Consider the following 22,376-nt stretch of genomic DNA (forward strand, 5'->3'; position numbering starts at 1 on the left):
GGGAGTCTCCCGGAAAATTCGGGAGGGTTGGCAAGTATGCTTTATTTGAATTTTTGACATTCTCTCGCAAAAACTGTCAGCTTTATTCTTGGATAAATAAAAATGTGATTCTAATTACATTGCAAGTTTAAAAAAAAACAACGTTTGCACATTGTTCCATCATTTGTACAGCGCTTTTCTACCTTCAAGGTACTCAAAGCGCGTTACACTATTTCCTCATTCACACACACATTCACACACTAACCACGACCCATCAGGAGCAAGGGTGAAGTGTCTTGCCTTAAGGACACAACGGACGTGACGAGGTTGGTAGAAGGTGGGGATCGAACCAGGAACCCTCAGGTTGCTGGCACGGCCACTCTCATAACTGCGCCACGCCGTCCCCGTGTTGATTTCTCTATTTTTTATTACATTAACTAAGTAAGGCTGCAATGCCCCAAAAAATGTTCCATAGATTATTTTCTATAGAGCAATTGTCCTCATTAGCGTCACACGTGTGCTGGCAATCAAACTTACTATATTTGATTAAATAAATACATTTTAATTGAATTATTAATATTGCAACATTTTTTATTTCACGCTGTTCTGCACAAAAAGCCTCAGAAGTCTGTTTTTGCACAACATGTGCCGTATTCATTACGACCACGGGGTGGCAGCAGTGTGACGTCATTGACATGGCTGTGGCAAATCCTCCGTCGAAGAAGAAAAAAACGAAAATTAGCGATAGCACCCGAGAAGACCAAACGCGCCCTGTTGTGTTTGTTTTTAACCGCCGGGAAAGACGTCATCGAAATATCGTTCATCAAACAGTTTGTGAGGGAGCGGCTCATGGCGGCGGCTGATGAAATATTCGAGATGTTTGAGACAACGATCACGTCGTACGAGGAAGAACTTGCTCGAACGAGAGAGGAGAACACGCTGCAACGACAACAACTGGACGCTGTTAGCGAGACTCCAAACGTGATCCGCGATAAAGGTTTGTTTACGTCACCGTCACGTAATGTTGCGTCACTCGCTAAAAAAATACAGAGCCCGGGAGACAACATGAAATAGATTTAAAAACGCTCTCGTACCACAGTGGAAATATATAATCCAAGATGGCGGCCAATGTACACGTGTATGCTACTGACGAGACGCGGGGCCGCCATCTTGGAGTGGTGATCCGCTCCATTCAGTGCAATTCATTTGGCAGGAGCAATGAACTGTCAGCGCATTTAATTCATCTTACCTCACTGAATACCACTGATTTTCACGTGCTTTTTGGCATATATATATATATATAAAGGTTTATTTGAAATAGGGACAGATACAAAAAACATAGACATCTGAAACAGTTATCCAATGTATGCATCATAGTGTTTGTAGCCAAAGCTAATTTACAACACTTGTCCCCAATAACAACAACACAGATCCAACATCATTAAAATAGGAAAATAAAAAGAATAAGGTAAAAATGAGTCGATAATAATGATAATAGAAATAATACAGACAAAGTGCAAACTACCGTATTTTCCGCACCATAAGGCGCCCTGGGTTATAAGCCGCGCCTTCAATGAACGGCATATTTCAAAACTTTGTCCACCTATAAGCCGCCCCGTGTTATAAGCCGCATCTAACTGCGCTAAAGGGAATGTAAAAAAAACAGTCAGATGGGTCAGTCAAACTTTAATAATATATTAAAAACCAGCGTGATGTGGGCGCGCATGGAGTCGTATATCAACATGGACGGAGCTGCGTGAAAAAAGCCACCCGGCCTCTTCGCGTAAACTTCCCTTAACCACTCGCTCATCTTTTCTTCATCCATCCATCCCTTCGAGTTAGCTTTTATGATGACGCCGGCTGGAAAGGTCTCTTTTGGCAAGGTCTTCCTTTTGAATATCACCATGGGTGGAAGTTTCTGGCCATTAGCATGGCAAGCTAGAACCACAGTGAAGGATGACTTCTCATTCCCTGTGGTGCGAATATTCACCGTACGTGCTCCCGTTGTATCCACAGTGCGGTTCACAGGAATATCAAAAGTCAGTGGAACCTCGTCCATGTTGATAATGTTCTCTGGCCGGATCTTTTTTTCAGCTATCTTGTTTTTACAATATGCACGGAAAGTAGCCAGCTTTTCTTGAAAGTCTTTAGGCAGTTGCTGTGAAATAGTAGTCCGTGTGCGGATGGAGAGATTGCGTCTTTTCATGAACCGGAAACCTGTCGCTTAGTAGGAGCCATTTTGTGGTCTTTACAGATGTAAACACACAAAGGAAATGAAACGTAATATCCGCGCGCTTCTTCTTCTTCTACGGGGGCGGGTGGTTGCTTGCAGTAGAAGAAGAAGTGCTTCCTCTTCTATGGGGGCGGGTGCTTACCTTAGTGGTTGCTTGCCGTAGAAGAAGAAGCGCTTCCTCTTCTACGGGGAAAAAAGATGGCGGCTGTTTACCGTAGTTGCGAGACCTAAACTTTATGAAAATGAATCTTAATATTAATCCATATATAAAGCGCACCGGGTTATAAGCCGCACTGTCAGCTTTTGAGTAAATTTGTGGTTTTTAGGTGCGGCTAATAGTGCGGAAAATACGGTAGATAAAAGCCCATCCATCCATCCATCCATTTTCTACCGCTTATTCCCTTTGGGGTCGCGGGGGGGCGCTGGAGCCTATCTCAGCTACAATCGGGCGCAAGGCGGGGTACACCCTGGACAAGTCGCCACCTCATCGCAGGGCCAACACAGATAGACAGACAACATTCACACTCACATCCACACACTAGGGCCAATTTAGTGTTGCCAATCAACTTATCCCCAGGTGCATGTCTTTGGAGGTGGGAGGAAGCCGGAGTACCCGGAGGGAACCCACGCAGTCACAGGGAGGACATGCAAACTCCACACAGAAAGATCCCAAGACTACTCAGGACCTTCGTATTGTGAGGCAGATGCACTAACCCCTCTGCCACCGTGCAGACTAGATAAAAAAAAATAGTAAAAACTAAACATTGGAACACGATTGCTGCTCAACTAGTCTTAATTTTGTTTGTTTTTTGAAAGTGACAAGTGCAGGTATACATTTCAAAGTGTCAGGTAAAGAGTTCCATAGTTGTGGTCCTTTTATTGAAAAGGCAGTCTGGGCAAAAGATGTTCTACGGAATGGAACTTAACAGTTGCCTATTGACATTGCTCTGGTGGTAGATCTGGTACCACTTTGCAGTCTTGTAATTGCCTTGCAGATTAATTGGGGAGCAGAGTTATCCAAGCATTTACAAAACAGTTTGACTGTGTGTAACAAAATAACATTGGTAAAACTTAAAATACTGTATTTGGTTAAAATTTGGCAATGATGATATCGTATACTGTTCTTGTCTCGGACTTTCAAGGCGCGGTTATAAAGACACTCAATGGTCTTGATTGATAACTGGTGTGCCTGGGACCATGTAGTTAAGCCATAAGATATGTGTGAAAGAATCATTGAATTCATCAAAGTAAAAGCACAGCTGAGAGTTAAGCAGTTTCTTATAATCTTAAAACATCCTAGGTTTGCCTTCAGGGTTTTACACATTTTCATAATGTGACTACGTGTAGCTATGATAAAGGACACATGTTTTATTATTCATAGTTTGCTTAACAGTTATAGAATATTCTTATATGCTTTAAGTGACCAGACGTCCGAGATCAAAACTTATTCTGTCTTGACACTTTGTATTGATATTTTGTATTACATTCTTCCCTTAAGTGATCATGTTTACAGTGATTGTTTTATATGTATTTTTTGATGTATGTCGCTTTGGATAAAAGCGTCTGCCAAATACTTAAACATATATAAACACCTGCAAGTATTTATATCAGCTAAAACCACCAATCTGTTTCACTGGATTCAGAATAAAACGAAATTCTGTCTTACCCAACAATGTTAGTATTTGAATATCTGATTTTCTAGTTAGCTAACATACATTATCCCCCCCTACACAATCTGGACTGTGGTCCTAACTTTTACCCCTGTTGGCTTTTACAATCTTTATCTCCATCATTTATTTCAACTTTATGTTATTCAAGTATGACATTTTTAAATGTAATTCATTTCATTGACAAGCAATTCTAATTTGCTAGCGGCTAGGATTTCAGTACTATTGAAGATCTTTGCTCCTTCTCAACTCTTCGGTAATATTCTTTTCACAAAATACCACCAATAGTACGTTAATGTTAAATCTTACTTGTGAAAAGTAATCCCCCGATTCCTATTTTCAACAGTCTGCTCATTTGAGCAGGAAAACGCTGATCACCAACTTTGTTTTCTACCTGTCAACTGTCAGTTTAGGCTGCTCGCCGGCTCCTCATCACCACTTCAAGATGGTGGCCGAATTTCTCGCGTCACAGCAGCCAATGCTGCGTCTACTGATAAGATGTCTATGATTGCCACAATAAAAGCAAAGTAAACATTGGAAATGACTCAGATCCCACATCAGGGCAAGGAAAAACTCAACCCAATGGGACAATGAGAAACCTTGGAGAGGACCGCAGATGTGGGCACCCCCCCTGGGCGACCGGTGCAATGGACGTCGAGTGGATCTAGTTAATATTGTGAGAGTCTAGTCCATAGTGGATCTAACATAATAGTGTGAGAGTCCAGTCCATAGTGGATCTAACATAATAGTGAGAGAGTCCAGTCCATAGTGGATCTAACATAATAGTGTGAGAGTCCAGTCCATAGTGGATCTAACATAATAGTGTGAGAGTCCAGTCCATAGTGGATCTAACATAATATTGTGAGAGTCCAGTCCATAGTGGATCTAACATAATAGTGTGAGAGTCCAGTCCATAGTGGATCTAACATAATAGTGAGAGTCCAGTCCGTAGTGGATTTAACATAATAGTGTGAGAGTCCAGTCCATAGTGGATCTAACATAATAGTGAGAGTCCAGTCCGTAGTGGATTTAACATAATAGTGTGAACGTCCAGTCCATAGTGGATCTAACATAATAGTGTGAGAGTCCAGTCCATAGTGGATCTAACATAATAGTGAGAGTCCAGTCCATAGTGGATCTAACATAATAGTGATAGTCCAGTCCATAGTGGATCTAACAGAATAGTGTGAGAGTCCAGTCCATAGTGGATCTAACATAATAGTGTGAGAGTCCAGTCCATAGTGGATCTAACATAATAGTGTGAGAGTCCAGTCCATAGTGGATCTAACATAACAGTGTGAGAGTCCAGTCCATAGTGGATCTAACATAATAGTGTGAGAGTCCAGTTCATAGTGGATCTAACATAATAGTTTGAGAGTCCAGTCCATAGTGGATCTAACATAATAGTGTGAGAGTCCAGTCCATAGTGGATCTAACATAATAGTGAGAGAGTCCAGTCCATAGTGGATCTAACATAATAGTGAGAGAGTCCAGTCCATAGTGGATCTAACATAATAGTGTGAGAGTCCAGTCCATAGTGGATCTAACATAATAGTGTGAGAGTCCAGTCCATAGTGGATCTAACATAATAGTGTGAGAGTCCAGTTCATAGTGGATCTAACATAATAGTTTGAGAGTCTAGTCCATAGTGGATCTAACATAATAGTGTGAGAGTCCAGTCCATAGTGGATCTAACATAATAGTGAGAGAGTCCAGTCCATAGTGGATCTAACATAATAGTGAGAGAGTCCAGTCCATAGTGGATCTAACATACCGGTAATAGTGTGAGAGTCCAGTCCATAGTGGATCTAACATAATAGTGTGAGAGTCCAGTCCATAGTGGATCTAACATAATAGTGTGAGAGTCCAGTCCATAGTGGATCTAACATAATATTGTGAGAGTCCAGTCCATAGTGGATCTAACATAATAGTGTGAGAGTCCAGTCCATAGTGGATCTAACATAATAGTGAGAGTCCAGTCCGTAGTGGATTTAACATAATAGTGTGAGAGTCCAGTCCATAGTGGATCTAACATAATAGTGAGAGTCCAGTCCGTAGTGGATTTAACATAATAGTGTGAACGTCCAGTCCATAGTGGATCTAACATAATAGTGTGAGAGTCCAGTCCATTATGGATCTAGCATAATATTGTGAGAGTCCAGTCCATAGTGGATCTAACATAATAGTGTGAGAGTCCAGTCCATAGTGGATCTAACATAATAGTGTGAGAGTCCAGTCCATAGTGGATCTAACATAATAGTGTGAGAGTCCAGTCCATAGTGGATCTAACATAACAGTGTGAGAGTCCAGTCCATAGTGGATCTAACATAATAGTGTGAGAGTCCAGTCCATAGTGGATCTAACATAATAGTGTGAGAGTCCAGTTCATAGTGGATCTAACATAATAGTTTGAGAGTCCAGTCCATAGTGGATCTAACATAATAGTGAGAGTCCAGTCCATAGTGGATCTAACATAATAGTGTGAGAGTCCAGTCCATAGTGGATCCAACATAATAGTGAGAGTCCAGTCCATAGTGGATCTATCTATCTATCTATGCATTTCGTTTGAAAAATAGTCTTGTAATATATTTTTTCCACTGATGCAGTCAGTGAAACGACTCAATTTGACATGTCAGAGTTAAAATGTGTTTTTGTCTTGCAGATGTCCAAGAGGGGAGCTCCACTTTTAAGCCGCAGGATCCACAGCCCCCCCACATTAAAGAGGAATATGAGGAACTCTGGATCACTCGGGAGGAAGAGTGTATTTTCAGGCTGGTGGAGACTGATCTCACCCTGACTGTAGTCTCTGTGAAGACTGAAGACCATGATGACAAACCACCTGAGTTTTCACATCACTTGTGTCCAGCAGACGTCCAGCAGCTGATTCCACCTCATCCACATGGAGAGAACTCCACTTCAGAAATTAGGGATCCACAACACCTTAACGTTAAAGAGGAAGAAGGGGAAGTCTGGGCCACTCAGGAAAAAGACTGCTTTCTAGGGTCGGAGGAGGCTGATCTCACCAAGTTACCACTGACTGTAGTCTCTGTGAAGACTGAAGACCATTATGACAAATCACCTGAGTTTTCACATCACTTGTGTCCAGCAGACGTCCAGCAGCTGATTCCACCTCATCCACATGGGGAGAACTCCACTTCGGAAATTAGGGATCCACAACACCTTAACGTTAAAGAGGAAGAAGGGGAAGTCTGGGCCACTCAGGAAAAAGACTGCTTTCTAGGGTCGGAGGAGGCTGATCTCACCAAGTTACCACTGACTGTAGTCTCTGTGAAGACTGAAGACCATGATGACAAACCACCTGAGTTTTCACATCACTTGTGTCCAGCAGACGTCCAGCAGCTGATTCCCCCTCATCCACATGGAGAGAACTCCACTTCGGAAATTAGGGATCCACAACACCTTAACGTTAAAGAGGAAGAAGGGGAAGTCTGGGCCACTCAGGAAAAAGACTGCTTTCTAGGGTCGGAGGAGGCTGATCTCACCAAGTTACCACTGACTGTAGTCTCTGTGAAGACTGAAGACCATTATGACAAACCACCTGAGTTTTCACATCACTTGTGTCCAGCAGACGTCCAGCAGCTGATTCCACCTCATCCACATGGAGAGAACTCCACTTCGGAAATGAAGGATCCACAACACCTTAACGTTAAAGAGGAAGAAGGGGAAGTCTGGGCCACTCAGGAAAAAGACTGCTTTCTAGGGTCGGAGGAGGCTGATCTCACCAAGTTACCACTGACTGTAGTCTCTGTGAAGACTGAAGACCATGATGACAAACCACCTGAGTTTTCACATCACTTGTGTCCAGCAGACGTCCAGCAGCTGATTCCACCTCATCCACATGGAGAGAACTCCACTTCGGAAATGAAGGATCCACAACACCTTAACGTTAAAGAGGAAGAAGGGGAAGTCTGGGCCACTCAGGAAAAAGACTGCTTTCTAGGGTCGGAGGAGGCTGATCTCACCACTGTTGTCTCTGTTAAGACTGAAGATGACAAAGGCAAACTACAAGGAGACAATTTCTTAGCCCCACTATCAGAACAAGAGGAGGAGGACAGAGACGACAGCCAAGAAGCTTTCAGCAGCGATACGGTCTGTGAAGATTTGACGAGGACTCACACTGACAACAAACACTCTGAAAAGAAGACTGATGAAGAACATTCCACCTGCTCACTTTGCGATCAAAGCTTTTCTAAAAAGACCGATTTCACCCGACATATGCGAACACACACAGGGGGAAAACCCTTTAAATGCTTACTCTGCGATGAAAGATTCACTAACAAAGCATCCTGGTTATTACACATGAGTGAACACACAAGACCAAAGCCGTTTAGTTGCTCAGTTTGTGATAAAATTTTTTCCACTAAGGCTGAAGTCACACGGCACATGAGAACACATACAGGCGAAAAACCCTTTAGTTGTTCAGTTTGCGACAAAAGTTTCTCTCGTAAAAAAACTGCGGTAGCCCACATGAGAACGCACACGGGAGAAAAACCCTTCAGTTGCTCAGTTTGTGATAAAAAATTCTCTCAGAAGATACATATGTTAACACACATGAGAACACACACATGGGAAAAACCCTGTAAGTGCTCAATCTGCGATGAAAGATTTACTAACAAAGCATCCTGGTTATTACACATGAGTGAACACACAAGACAAAAGCCGTTTAGTTGCGCAATTTGTGATATAAAATGTTCCTCTATGACTGAAGTCACACGGCACATAAGAACACATACAGGCGAAAAACCCTTTAGTTGTTCAGTTTGCAGCAAAAGTTTCTCTCTTAAAGCATCTGTGGTAGGCCACATGAGAACGCACACGGGAGAAAAACCTTTCAGTTGCACAGTTTGCGGTAAGGGATTTGCTCTAAAACCAAACATGACTTCGCACACGAGGACACACGCAGGAGAAAAGCACTTGAGATGTTCACTTCGTACAAAACATTTACCTTGCATGAAACTTTGATGATACACATGCGGACACACAATGGGGAATAAATGTTTTCTTGGTCACTTTGTGCTTAAAGGTGTCTATGAATGTTCTCATTCATCCAGGTCATTGTCATCGCTGGGCATTCAATCCATCGCAACTGGACTGTTTGGTTTTTCTTAGAAGACGTTTCGACGCTCAGCCGAGTAGCATACCTGCCAACTACTCCGGTTTTCCCGTAATTAGTACGGTTTTCATCAACCTATTCCGGGTTACGGTTGCAGTGATAAAAATACGGTTTTTCATTAATTAAAATTTTTTTTTTTTTTTAAAGTTTTATTCACGAAATCGCGAACCAACAATGGCAATCGACACTGCTTCCCGTAACTTCCTATCGAGCCATTCCGAATGCCATGCGCGAGGCTATTTATAGCACCGCTGCCAAGCACGAGGCACCAGTTGCCATTGTTTCCAAACGAGCGAACGGTCATGGAATCCGCCGGAGAAAAATCGCAAACGAGTCTTAAACCGAAAAGAAAACTGCAGTCATTCCGTGAAGAATATTCAAAAGCCTATCCGGGAATAATTATCCGTTCCAAAAAGGGTGGAAACTACGCGAATTGCACCTTGTGCAGACAAGATTTTTTCGATCGGACACGGAGGAATTAGCGATGTAAAAGACCACGTTGGGACAAAAAAACACAAGTCTAATGCCGTTGCTAGCGATACAAGTGGAAAACTTTCAACGTTTTTCGTCGCCCAAACAGATTCTTTGGATGTGATAAATGCCGAAGTTTTATTTACGGAGGCAATAATTGAGCAAACAAAAAGGTAATGACACCAATGTTATCTATTGGAATTGTTTAGTACTGTTATACTGTTAAAAGTGTTTATACTATTTATGCTTTCAAGTCCAAGTTGAAGAAATCTTGTTAAATGTTGACAGCATAACTACCAAAATACAGAAGTATGTCCTTAATATTTTTGCAGTGCTATTTCTGTTGAAAAGTTAAAATGATTACATTAGAGATGTGATGTGCCACTTTTCAAGTGTCTGATGGCTTAAATTAATTTTCATGAATTTTTCATATTTTGAATTCTTTTGAAAGGCTTACAAAAAAACCTACATTTGAATTGTAATTCCATGCTATTGACAGGACTATTAATTGTAATGAAGTTAGCTTACCATGTTTACAGTATGATAATTGTGATAGAAATGCGAATTTTAGGCACAGAATATTTTTTACAATTGAACAAGGCAGTAGATTATACAAGCTTGGACAGAAAGTTAATAATGACACCAATTTTTTTTTTAATGGAATTGTTTAGTACTGTTTTACCATTTGTTTACTGTAAAAAGTGTTTATACTGTTTATACTTTCAATTAACAAATTGAAGTCTTGTGAAAGGTTGACAGGATAACTGGCATTGACTGTCAAAATAATTTCAAACTATTGAAGTTAGCTTACAGAATAAACATGTCAATCAACCCATATGATTTTTGCTGTAATATTTTTGTTTTGAAAAGTCACTGTGACTGATAGAAAAGTGATGGTTTTAGCAACATTTTAACCTGTCTGAATGCTAATAATCATTTTGCGTCGGGGGCCAACCTGAACCCCCCACCAGGACTTTGTCCTGGACCTACCGGGGCCTGCGGCCCCTGGACCCTGGCTACTAGGTTTTTCTGATTTCAAAAGTTGGCAGGTATGGAGTAGGCGTCATCAGTTCGTGCTCATAGATTTAAGATTGGTCAGATCTAGTTTTAGACTTGGATTGGTCAGATCTAGTCTTAGACTTAGATTGGTCAGATCCAATGTTATCTAATTTTTCCATGTTTGTGTGCAAACGCACAAACTCCCTGAGCATTCAGTGGAGCACATGTGAGCAACATCAGACTTGCGCACTGTGGCCACACCAGCGTCACACCTGTCCCAAACCTGACATCATAACAATTTAAATGTTTTATTAAAATCATTTTCTGATATACCGGTAAGTGATTTTGCTCTTTTACAATGACAATAACAAAAAAACGTGTTTTTCATGACCTATGTACTAGTATTGTATGCATACTTGCCAACCTTGAGACCTCCGATTTCGGGGGGTGGGGGGCGTGGTTGGGGGCGTGGTTAAGATATATATATATAAGAAATACTTGACTTTCAGTGAATTCTACCTATATATATATATATATATATATATATATATATATATATATATATATATATATATATATATATATATATATATATATATACACACAGGTAAAAGCCAGTAAATTAGAATATTTTGAAAAACTTGATTTATTTCAGTAATTGCATTCAAAAGGTGTAACTTGTGCATTATATTTATTCATTGCACACAGACTGATGCATTCAAATGTTTATTTCATTTAATTTTGATGATTTGAAGTGGCAACAAATGAAAATCCAAAATTCCGTGTGTCACTAAATTAGAATATTACTTAAGGCTAATACAAAAAAGGGATTTTTAGAAATGTTGGCCAACTGAAAAGTATGAAAATGAAAAATATGAGCATGTACAATACTCAATACTTGGTTGGAGCTCCTTTTGCCTCAATTACTGCGTTAATGCGGCGTGGCATGGAGTCGATGAGTTTCTGGCACTGCTCAGGTGTTATGAGAGCCCAGGTTGCTCTGATAGTGGCCTTCAACTCTTCTGCGTTTTTGGGTCTGGCATTCTGCATCTTCCTTTTCACAATACCCCACAGATTTTCTATGGGGCTAAGGTCAGGGGAGTTGGCGGGCCAATTTAGAACAGAAATACCATGGTCCGTAAACCAGGCACGGGTAGATTTTGCGCTGTGTGCAGGCGCCAAGTCCTGTTGGAACTTGAAATCTCCATCTCCATAGAGCAGGTCAGCAGCAGGAAGCATGAAGTGCTCTAAAACTTGCTGGTAGACGGCTGCGTTGACCCTGGATCTCAGGAAACAGAGTGGACCGACACCAGCAGATGACATGGCACCCCAAACCATCACTGATGGTGGAAACTTTACACTAGACTTCAGGCAACGTGGATCCTGTGCCTCTCCTGTCTTCCTCCAGACTCTGGGACCTCGATTTCCAAAGGAAATGCAAAATTTGCTTTCGTCAGAAAACATGACTTTGGACCACTCAGCAGCAGTCCAGCTGGTGTCGGTCCACTCTGTTTCCTGAGATCCAGGGTCAACGCAGCCGTCTACCAGCAAGTTTTAGAGCACTTCATGCTTCCTGCTGCTGACCTGCTCTATGGAGATGGAGCTTTCAAGTTCCAACAGGACTTGGCGCCTGCACACAGCGCAAAATCTACCCGTGCCTGGTTTACGGACCTTGGTATTTCTGTTCTAAATTGGCCCGCCAACTCCCCTGACCTTAGCCCCATAGAAAATCTGTGGGGTATTGTGAAAAGGAAGATGCAGAATGCCAGACCCAAAAACGCAGAAGAGTTGAAGGCCACTATCAGAGCAACCTGGGCTCTCATAACACCTGAGCAGTGCCAGAAACTCATCGACTCCATGCCACGCCGCATTAACGCAGTAATTGAGGCAAAAGGAGCTCCAACCAAGTATTGAGTATTGTACATGCTCATATTTTTCATTTTCATACTTTTCAGTTGGCCAACATTTCTAAAAATCCCTTTTTTGTATTAGCCTTAAGTAATATTCTAATTTTGTGACACACGGAATTTTGGATTTTCATTTGTTGCCACTTCAAATCATCAAAATTAAATGAAATAAACATTTGAATGCATCAGTCTGTGTGCAATGAATAAATATAATGTACAAGTTACACCTTTTGAATGCAATTACTGAAATAAATCAAGTTTTTCAAAATATTCTAATTTACTGGCTTTTACCTGTATATGTATGAAATACTTGACTTGGTGAATTCTAGCTGTCAATATACTCCTCCCCTCTTAACCACGCCCCACCCCACCCCGACCACGCCCCCACACCCCACCTCCCGAAATCGGAGGTCTCAAGGTTGGCAAGTATGCTTTACTGGGGCCTAGGCCATCTACAAGAGTTCTCCAAGCATTCCCTTGGGGGGTTCCAATTGAGGGACTGCCTTGTGATGTTTGAGGGTGCTTTATGAAGAGTATGGCCTATCCATCTCCAACGCAGTTTGAGGGTGTCTTGCCAAAAATCTTTTGGGCCAGTGGCTCTGGAGGATTTGTCGCAGACAGGTGTTGACGAATGACTGGATTTAGTTTGGTGTTTACAGTGGTCCTCCATGTCCCAGTACAATGGAGTGGGACTGCCTTCACATTGCTGTTAAATATTCTAATCTTTGTCATACCTTTTTTTTTTGGCCCCCATGCTTGCGTGCACTCACGGCTTAGACATTAACGGATGTGCGTTTTTGTTGTGAGGCCACAGTGAATTTACACTGACTACAGTGGATCAAAGTATAATTTTCTAATAATGATGTAATTGTAACATATACTCTGTATGCATGGACACCGCTACTTCTCATTCAGCACGATTACATCAGGAAAATACAAATCTTTGGTGTTTTCCTGTTCTTATTTCAGTTTTATGATATCAAACATTGGCAAAACACAAACCTTTTTTTTAATGAGCACAATATACACTTGTGTATTTCAGAAGAATTAACAAAAAACTTTCGTTTTCTGAGTTTCCAGTGAACACATGAGAGCTGTCTTTGTTGCACCAAGCAAAGGCTTGGAAAATTCCATTGTGTACGATGGGAGGAGACGGGAGGGGGTTATCTATTGTGATCCAAGACTTGCCCAAGCTGAATCCAGGACCAGTCCAAGCCCGAGGCATCTTTTTCTTTTGTGTTAATGTGACCGAAAACAATGACTGTTTACATACTCCCCATTCCTTTGGAAGCAGATGTTGTTGTGTAAACAGGGAGTGTCCAAATAAAGGAGGAGACGTAAACCTTTTTCGTCAGAGCGTGGTGAAAGACTGTACAGAGTACAGTCGCCGCGTCTCTCCTCAATATAGAGTCCAAATTTAATTCTGTCTCTGTTTGATTCTTTGCTTCTTGTCTTGTTCAATAGATGTCATCAGTGTTTGAACCTGACACATACTTGCCAACCTTGAGACCTCCGATTTCGGGAGGTGGGGGGTGTTGTCGGGGGTGGGGGCGTGGTTGGGGTGGGGGGCGTGGTTAAGAGGGGAGGAGTATATTTACAGCTAGAATTCACCAACTGGAGTATTTCATATATATATATATATATATATATATATATATATATGTGTGAAATACTTGACTTTCAGTGAATTCTAGCTATATATTTATATTTATTTTATAGTTGAATTTCAGTGTTCATTTATTTACACATATACACACACATAACACTCATCTACTCATTGTTGTACTTGAAAGTACAATGCAATACAATTCCGGGGCAATGGCACGTATCAAATACACAGTAATGAAAACACAGTTGTTCTACTAACTGTACTGTGTGTTATGAGAGTAGAGTATGTGTGTGTGTGTGTGTGTGTGGCCCTTTAATAGGTGACAGCATGTGAGGTGAGTGACGTCAGTGAGTGTGTGGGCGAGAGAAGAGAGGGAGCGGTAGCGTGAGTGCGGGGAGGGACTAGTTGGTTTTCTGTTGGATTGGCTGTGTGCAAGCAATCAATAAAGCAAGATTTGCAACTAATCGCTGGACTCATCATTCACCCTAAAGTCGTTTGCTGTGGAGACCCACTGCCGGGTAAGGTGAAGGGTGTTGCCCCGAGCATACATCGGCCCTGGAGAAGTGTCTCCCCTGCGCTCTTCGACTACGGTCTCGTTCTTCTGCTTTGTCTCCTTGTGTGCGCACACTGGACTCAGGTCCGCATGGAGCTGGAGGGGGCGTGGCCTCCAGCTCCGGCTGAATTCCGGGAGAAAATTTCTTCCGGGAGGTTTTCGGGAGAGGCGCTGAATTTCGGGAGTCTCCCGGAAAATCCGGGAGGGTTGGCAAGTATGACCTGACATCAATGTTGTTTTCATTTGCCATTCGTTTTTTGTTCTTCATACTAAGCTCACACCAGTCAGTGGTCATCTCACAAAACCCTTGGATGTTTTTACCATATTTTTCGGATTATAAATCACAGTTTTTTTCATAATTTGGCCGGGGGTGTGATTTATACTCTGCAGCGATTTATGTGTGCAATTAACACATTACCGTAAAATATCAAATAATATTATTTATCTCATTCACGTAAGAGACGAGGCCAGGGGTCGGCAACCCAAAATGTTGAAAGAGCCATATTGGACCAAAAATACAAAAAAAATTTATCTGTCTGGAGCCGCAACAAATTTAAAGACGTATACAAGTGTTATAGTGATGGCAACATGGCCAATTCGTTATATTAGCCTACTATCAAAATGACCATGTGTCGCAGGCTGATGCAAATCTTCGTTGACAGAAATCTTGAAATGTAATAGTATTTATTCTACACATTTTTATAACATTGGAAAACATTGGTAAAACGTCTCAGAGGGTGAGATAACTCCTGGAAATGTCTTAGAATGGCCAAAGTTATAGATGTGTGTGTCCAAGTTAAAGGAAATGGCAGGCTGTCTTCTTCTAATGGATTTATTACAATCTTTGCAAGCTGGCTAACGTTTGCTGTGGTCTGGAACAACATGGCACATCAGAAATGCAGCCTATAGTACATACAGATAATGTGTCATGAGACATGCAAATATAAATCAACATAAGTAAAGGAAATTAAATGGGCTCAAATATACCTACAAACAAGGCATAATGATGCATTATGTACATACAGCTAGCCTAAATAGCATGTTAGCATCGATTAACTTGCAGTCATGCAGTGACCAAATATGCCTGCTTAGCACACCTTAACAAGTCAATAATATCAACAAATCTCACCTTTGTGCATTCACGCACAGTACAAAACATTTGGTGGACAAAATGAGACAAAGGAGTGGCATAAAACACGTCTTTATGTGGCAGCGTTGGAGAAAGTTATACATGTAAACAAACTGTTGAGTCACGGTCCACACAACGGTGAGTTCAAGGGCCGCTGAAATTAGTAGGACAAAAAGGCGCTCGCCAAATACTCTCATCAGTGAAGCATAAACCCAAACTTATTAAACAGTGGCTTTCTAACACCTAGGAAGGTTTGTGTCATGTTTGTCCTCCTAGAGAAACCATACTACAACAAAAAACATATTTTTCACCCCATTTTTTTCCATTTCCATACACTTTTTAAAAAGCTCCATGGAGCCACTCAAGAGCCGCATGTGGCTCTAGAGCCGCGGTTTGCTGAGCACCGGACTAGGCGTATATCAGCAATCGTCACACACACACGTCAACCAATAAAAATTTGGCGGGGGGGGGGGGGGGTCATGGCAGAAGCGCATTGTGAAAAAATAAGATGCTACCTGCTACTACTTCCGTACCTATGAAAATTGATCATTTCAACATTGGCGGTAACTTATAAAAACTGAGAAGAGCTGAACAAAAATGGCACCGAAAAGGAAAAATCATATACTACACACTTATTCAGCCTGTTGTTCACTCTTTATTTATTTTAAATTGCCTTTCAAATGTCTATTCTTGGTGTTGGCTTTTATCAAATACATTTCCCCCCAAAAATGTGCCTTATACTCTAGTGCAGACCTGGGCAAATTAAGGCCCGGGGGCCACATGCGGCCCGTTAAGCTTTTCAATCTGGCCCGCCGGACATTCCCAAATATTTTTTTTAGATCTTTAAGATGTAAAGTGTAGCTGCCATTATGATGTGCTGTCATGTTTTCTAATGACCGCAAGTCTTCAACTATAAGTATTTCTATGGTTGAAATCTGCGCTTATGGATGATATACCAGTTACTATGGTCATCTAATTAGTTACTATGGTCAACTAATTAGTTACTATGGTAATCTACGTCACAGCAGCTCAGACGAGGCACCAAGCAGTGTGGGCGGGAAGCGTTCCCACAGACGTGGAAGGAGATTTTCACCACTAAGTTCTAAAACTTAGTTATATATCAGATAGGGATGTCCCGATCCAGGTTTTTGCACTTCCGATCCGATACCGATAGTTTTTGCATTTCCGATCCGATACCGATACTGACCGATACCGATACTGACCGATACTGGCCTATCCGAGCATGTATTAAAGTTTAAAGTTATTTAGCCTACTTAGTTGTCAGAATCATGTTGAAAAGGGTTTTAGTACTCTTGATAACAACTAGCCAGCTGAATTAGGGGAGTTTATTCCGTACAATTGACCACTAAATGGTAACACACCAATAAGTTTTTCAACTTGTTTAAGTCGGGGTCCACTTAAATTGATTCATGATACAGATATATACTATCAGATATATACTATCATCATAATACAGTCATCACACAAGATAATCACATTGAATTATTTACATTATTTATAATCCAGGGTGTGGAGGGTAAGTGTCAAAAAGACAGCCAAAAGAGTTTGATATGAGAATAAATCTAAAGTTAAAATATAGGGTAGAAATGCACCCATTTGCAGGAAATGTAGTCTTGATTTTCAACATTTTCTTTCAAGGCTTGCATGTCTACATTAAAACATTCTTCTTCATACTGCATTAATATATGCTACTTTTAAACTTTCATGCAGAGAAGGAAATCACAACTAAAAAAATCACAAATTTTTTCATACGGTGTTGATGTGGAAATTTTTGCCTCTGCATTTTGATGGTGTGGACGTGTGGCACCGAATGGAGATAAGCGTCTCGACAGACGTCACAATATTTGAACAATGATGACGAAAACTGTTTTCTCTGTCGTGTCTGTGTGCCGAAAATTGTTATGCGCTTATTTTTTTATTTGATTTTGTGCGTGGCATAGATTTGCTATGCGCAGAGGACGCTTAAACAGTGCGCAATTGCACAGGCGAGCACCTTAGAGGGAGCGTTGCTCGCACGGCTGCGCTAGCATCACAGCTAACGTTAGCCATGCTGCTACCTCTCTGCTCGAGGAGGACGTATACGTATGTGACGTATGACGTGACAGTATGTGACGTGTGACGTGACAGTATGTGACGTGTGACGTGACAGTATGTGACGTATGACGTGACAGTATGTGACGTATGTCGTGACAGTATGTGACGTGTGTAAGAAGGTGCACTTGCTGTCTGTGAGAGGGAGACACAGGAAAGAGTGAGAAGAGCCTGTCGTGTAATGCCAGCAGTTTAAAGCAACTGCGTGAGAATCCACAGACCTGTGGATGTGTTGAAGGTGTGCTGGAAAATGCGGAACGGAAATTACGGAGCAGAAGAAAAGTGGAATGTATTATTTAAATCGGTGCGTTGGAAAACATGGACCGGAGTTTTTTTTTTTTAAACTGGATCTGGATCGGCATTTTCCCATGTCTTGCCGATACGCAATTTTTGGCAAATATCGGCAGCCGATCCGATCCAAATATCGGATCGGGACATCCCTACACATGCGGCCCGTTAAGCTTTTCAATCTGGCCCGCCGGACATTCCCAAATATTTTTTTTAGATCTTTAAGATGTAAAGTGTAGCTGCCATTATGATGTGCACTCATGTTTTCTAATGACTGCAAGTCTTCAACTATACTAAGTATTTCAATGGTTGAAATCTGCGCTTATGGATGATATACCAGTTACTACGGTAATCTAATTAGTTACTATGGTCAACTAATTAGTTACTATGGTAATCTACGTCACAGCAGCTCAGACGAGGCACCAAGCAGTGTGGGTGGGAAGCGTTTCCACAGACGCGGAAGGAGATTTTCACCACAAAGTTCTAAAGCTTAGTGATGTATCAGATGTATCAGATTGTAGGTGGGTTTATTGTGTACCCTTCTTGTTCATATTTCACTGTTTGTTGCGTTTTTGTTGGGCTTCACTTGATTGTAAAATATGTCGATCGAAAGGGGGTGCGACGTTCATATTTTGTCAATATTCAATGTTTTATCGTTCATAGAAAATTTTTAAATTCCAGTCTGTCATAACGTTTTAGCATTCAATCAGACATTGTGAGGTTTTGTATTACCGTATTTTCCGCACTACAAGGCGCACCTAAAAACCACAAATATTCTCAAAAGCTGACAGTGCGCCTTATAACCCGGTGCGCTTTATATATGGATAAATATTAAGATTCATTTTCATAAAGTTTAGGTCTCGCAACTACGGTAAACAGCCGCCATCTTTTTTCCCCGTAGAAGAAGCGCGCGGTGCATGCTGGGATATGTGACGTTTCATTTCCATTTGTGTGTTTATGTAAAGACCCCAAAATGGCTCCTATTAAGTGTGTTGTCTGTCTAATTATAAATAATGCAGACGAGGCGTGTTAACTGAGTTCTCAACGTTTACTCACAGCGTGCTAACTGCCAGCATACAACGCTTCTCAGGGCTACCGCGCATGCTCGTAACTATCGTTGCATGCTGGGTAGTGTAGTTGTTATATTTGCTAGCTCATAACATCACATTGAGAGACACGCTTACGCGCTTAATTCAATACTCGCCGTAATTCCGGGTGGATTGACAAAAGACCTCCAGCCGCTAGATATTGGTGTCAACAGGGCATTCGAAGCTAGACTGCTAACTGCGTGGGAACAATGGATGACAGAAGGCGAACACACCTTCACTAAGACGAGGAGGCAGCGCCAGACGACGCCAACATCTGCCAGTGGATCGTAAATTTGCCCAACTTTTCACTTCGGACACCGAAGACGAAGGATTTACGAATGAAGAATAACTTCAGAAAGTGAGCGCTATGTTTATTTTGTGTGTTGTGACATTAACGTTCGAGCAACATTATGTTGCTATTGCTCTGCACTATTTTGAATTTTACTATGTTTGTGATTGCACATTTGCGTACATTTTGGGAGTGAACAGAGTTGTTAGAACGCTGGTTTTTAATATATTATTAAAGTTTGACTGACCTATCTGACTGTTTTTTTGACATTCCCTTTAGCGCAGCGTAGGCGCGGCTTATAGTCCGGGGCGGCTTATTGGTGGACAAAGTTATGAAATATGCCATTCATTGAAGGTGCGGCTAATAATCCGGTGCGCCTTATAGTGCGGAAAATACGGTAGTGTTCCTAATAATAGATATACCGGCCCCCAGACACATTTTTTTCTCTAAATGTGGCCCCCCGAGTCAAAATAATTGCCCAGGCCTGCTCTAGTGCGACTTATATATGTTTTTTTCTTCTTTATTATGCATTTTCGGCCGGTGCGACTTATACTTCGGAGCGACTTATAATCAAAAAATACGGTTATCTGTATTTTTTTGCGATGCTTGGCGATCGACCGACCCCCCTTTTTGGTAGCTCGGGATCAACCAAACGGGTGCCTGTGCCTTACAGGTCGTACTCAGTGTGTGTTCTCATGTGTGACGACAAAACGGAATTACGAAAAAATCTCTTGCCACAAACAGAGCACGGAAAAGGTTTGTCTCCTTTGTGTATTTCCATGTGTTGGATCAAATCGCTCCCATAAAGAAAGCCTTGAGAGCAAACGGAACACTCGTAGGCTGTGTTGCCTGTATGCTTTGCCATGTGCGCTACCATCGCCGACTCAAGCGAGAATGCTCTAAAGCACACCGAGCAACTGAACGTTTTTCCTACGGTGTGCGTCTGCATGTGTCGAGTGAAAATAGATTTGTAACAATAGCTTTTGCCACATACCGAACAACTAAAACGCTCCGCCGCTGCGTGTGTTTTTTGGTGTCGATGCAAATCACGTATTCGAGTTACTCTTTTATTGCAAATTGAGCAGACAATTTTCTTTTTACCGGTCATCTTGTTGGGGTGTTCATCCCAGTTTGGTTTGTGGGTGTTGTCCCAGTCCTTATCCTGTGATGTCGTGTCCTCCCAATCTGATAGTGGAGCTAAGAGGTTGTCTGCTTGAGATCCTCCATCAGCTTCTGTTGTCATGTGTTGTGTTGAGCTGCTGCTTGGAGGCTCCGCCCCTTTGTGATGAAGCTGTGAGGATGCAGGTGCTTTGTCTTCAGTCTTCACAGAGACAACAGTCTGTGGCAACTCGGCGGGATCAGCCTCCCCCGACCCTAAAAGACACTCTCCCTCCTGGGTGATCCAAAGTTCCTCCTCTTCCTCTTTAATGTGGGGGGGCTGAGGTTCCATCTGCGGTTGAGGGGGATGTTCTCCTCGATGAGCAACCAGCTGGATGTCTGCAGGACACAAACACACTTCAGCTTTAAACTCGTCACCGACTGCAGATGCATCACTGGACAAAATATAGTACTCCATTATTTCAAGTGAATGTCTTTTCTGGAAGTTTGCCCATCTGAAGTTATATCTAATATATATATAAGAAATACTTGAAAATATATACACCCCCCGCTGCCGCTGGAGGGGGGGGGCACAGGTTCGGTGGCCACGGATGAAGTGCTTGCTGTCCAAAGTCGGGACCCGGGGTGGACCTCTCGCCTGGGCATCGGTTGGGGACGTCTTGACGCTGCTGACCTGTCTCCGCTTGGGATGGTCTCCTGCTGGCCCCACTATGGACTGGACTCTCACTATTATGTTGGATCCACTATGGACTGGACTCTCACACTATTATGTTAGATCCACTATGGACTGGGCTCTCACTATTATGTTAGATACACTATGGACTGGACTCTCACACTATTATGTTAGATCCACTATGGACTGGATTCTCACTATTATGTTAGATACACTATGGACTGGACTCTCACACTATTATGTTAGATCCACTATGGACTGGACTCTCACACTATTATGTTAGATCCACTATGGACTAGACTCTCACACTATTATGTTAGATCCACTATGGACTGGACTCTCTCACTATTATGTTAGATCCACTATGGACTGGACTCTCACTATTATGTTAGATCCACTATGGACTGGACTCTCACTATTATGTTAGATCCACTATGGACTGGATTCTCACTATTATGTTAGATCCACTATGGACTGGACTCTCATGATATTATGTTAGATCCACTATGGACTGGACTCTCACTATTATGTTAGATCCACTATGGACTGGACTCTCACTCTATTATGTTAGATCCACTATGGACTGGACCCTGACACTATTATGCTAGATCCACTATGGACTGGACTCCCACAATATTATGTTAGATCCACTATGGACTGGACTCACACTATTATGTTAGATCCACTATGGACTGGACTCTCACTATTATGTTAGATCCACTATGGACTGGATTCTCACTATTATGTTAGATCCACTATGGACTGGACTCTCACGATATTATGTTAGATCCACTATGGACTGGACTCTCACTATTATGTTAGATCCACTATGGACTGGATTCTCACTATTATGTTAGATCCACTATGGACTGGACTCCCACAATATTATGTTAGATCCACTACGGACTGGACTTTCACAATATGATGTTAGATCCACTAAGGACTGGACTCTCACTATTATGTTAGATCCACTATGGACTGGACTTTCACACTATTATGTTAGATCAACTATGAGGCAACAATTGACAACAAAAACCTATTTTTTTAATCACAAAAAATCAAATTCGGCCAGAAACCTGCATAAAATTGCAAAAATTATCAAAAATATTTTTTGTCACAAAAATGT

General features: G+C 41.8%; 2 protein-coding genes across 2 annotated transcripts in view; one reads left to right on the forward strand and one right to left on the reverse strand.

The window, feature by feature from the left end:
* The first annotated feature begins 670 nt into the window (after positions 1–670).
* Positions 671–9,141, forward strand: LOC133578164 (uncharacterized). The gene is made up of 2 exons (XM_061932370.2): positions 671–976; positions 6,542–9,141. Exons 1-2 carry the CDS (start codon positions 829–831, stop codon positions 8,860–8,862), a joined length of 2,469 nt encoding a protein of 822 aa, XP_061788354.1. The 5' UTR covers positions 671–828; the 3' UTR covers positions 8,863–9,141.
* A 10,396-nt stretch (positions 9,142–19,537) lies between these two features.
* Positions 19,538–22,376, reverse strand: part of LOC133575312 (uncharacterized) — a 5,287-nt gene continuing 2,448 nt past the window's right edge. Inside the window, exon 2 of the mRNA XM_061927960.1 lies at positions 19,538–20,955. Coding sequence (XP_061783944.1) covers positions 20,126–20,955 — 830 coding nt within the window. The 3' untranslated portion in view covers positions 19,538–20,125. The remainder of the gene's footprint in view (positions 20,956–22,376) is intronic.

Source organism: Nerophis lumbriciformis, linkage group LG03, assembly GCF_033978685.3.
Source record: "Nerophis lumbriciformis linkage group LG03, RoL_Nlum_v2.1, whole genome shotgun sequence".
Lineage (NCBI taxonomy): Eukaryota > Metazoa > Chordata > Actinopteri > Syngnathiformes > Syngnathidae > Nerophis > Nerophis lumbriciformis.

Bases quoted from the DNA above. Each gene is read 5' to 3' on its own strand.
- LOC133578164 (XM_061932370.2), top strand. From the start codon at position 829: ATGGCGGCGGCTGATGAAATATTCGAGATGTTTGAGACAACGATCACG. The intron at 977-6,541 runs GTTTGTTTACGT...TTTGTCTTGCAG, and splicing joins AAACGTGATCCGCGATAAAG to ATGTCCAAGAGGGGAGCTCC.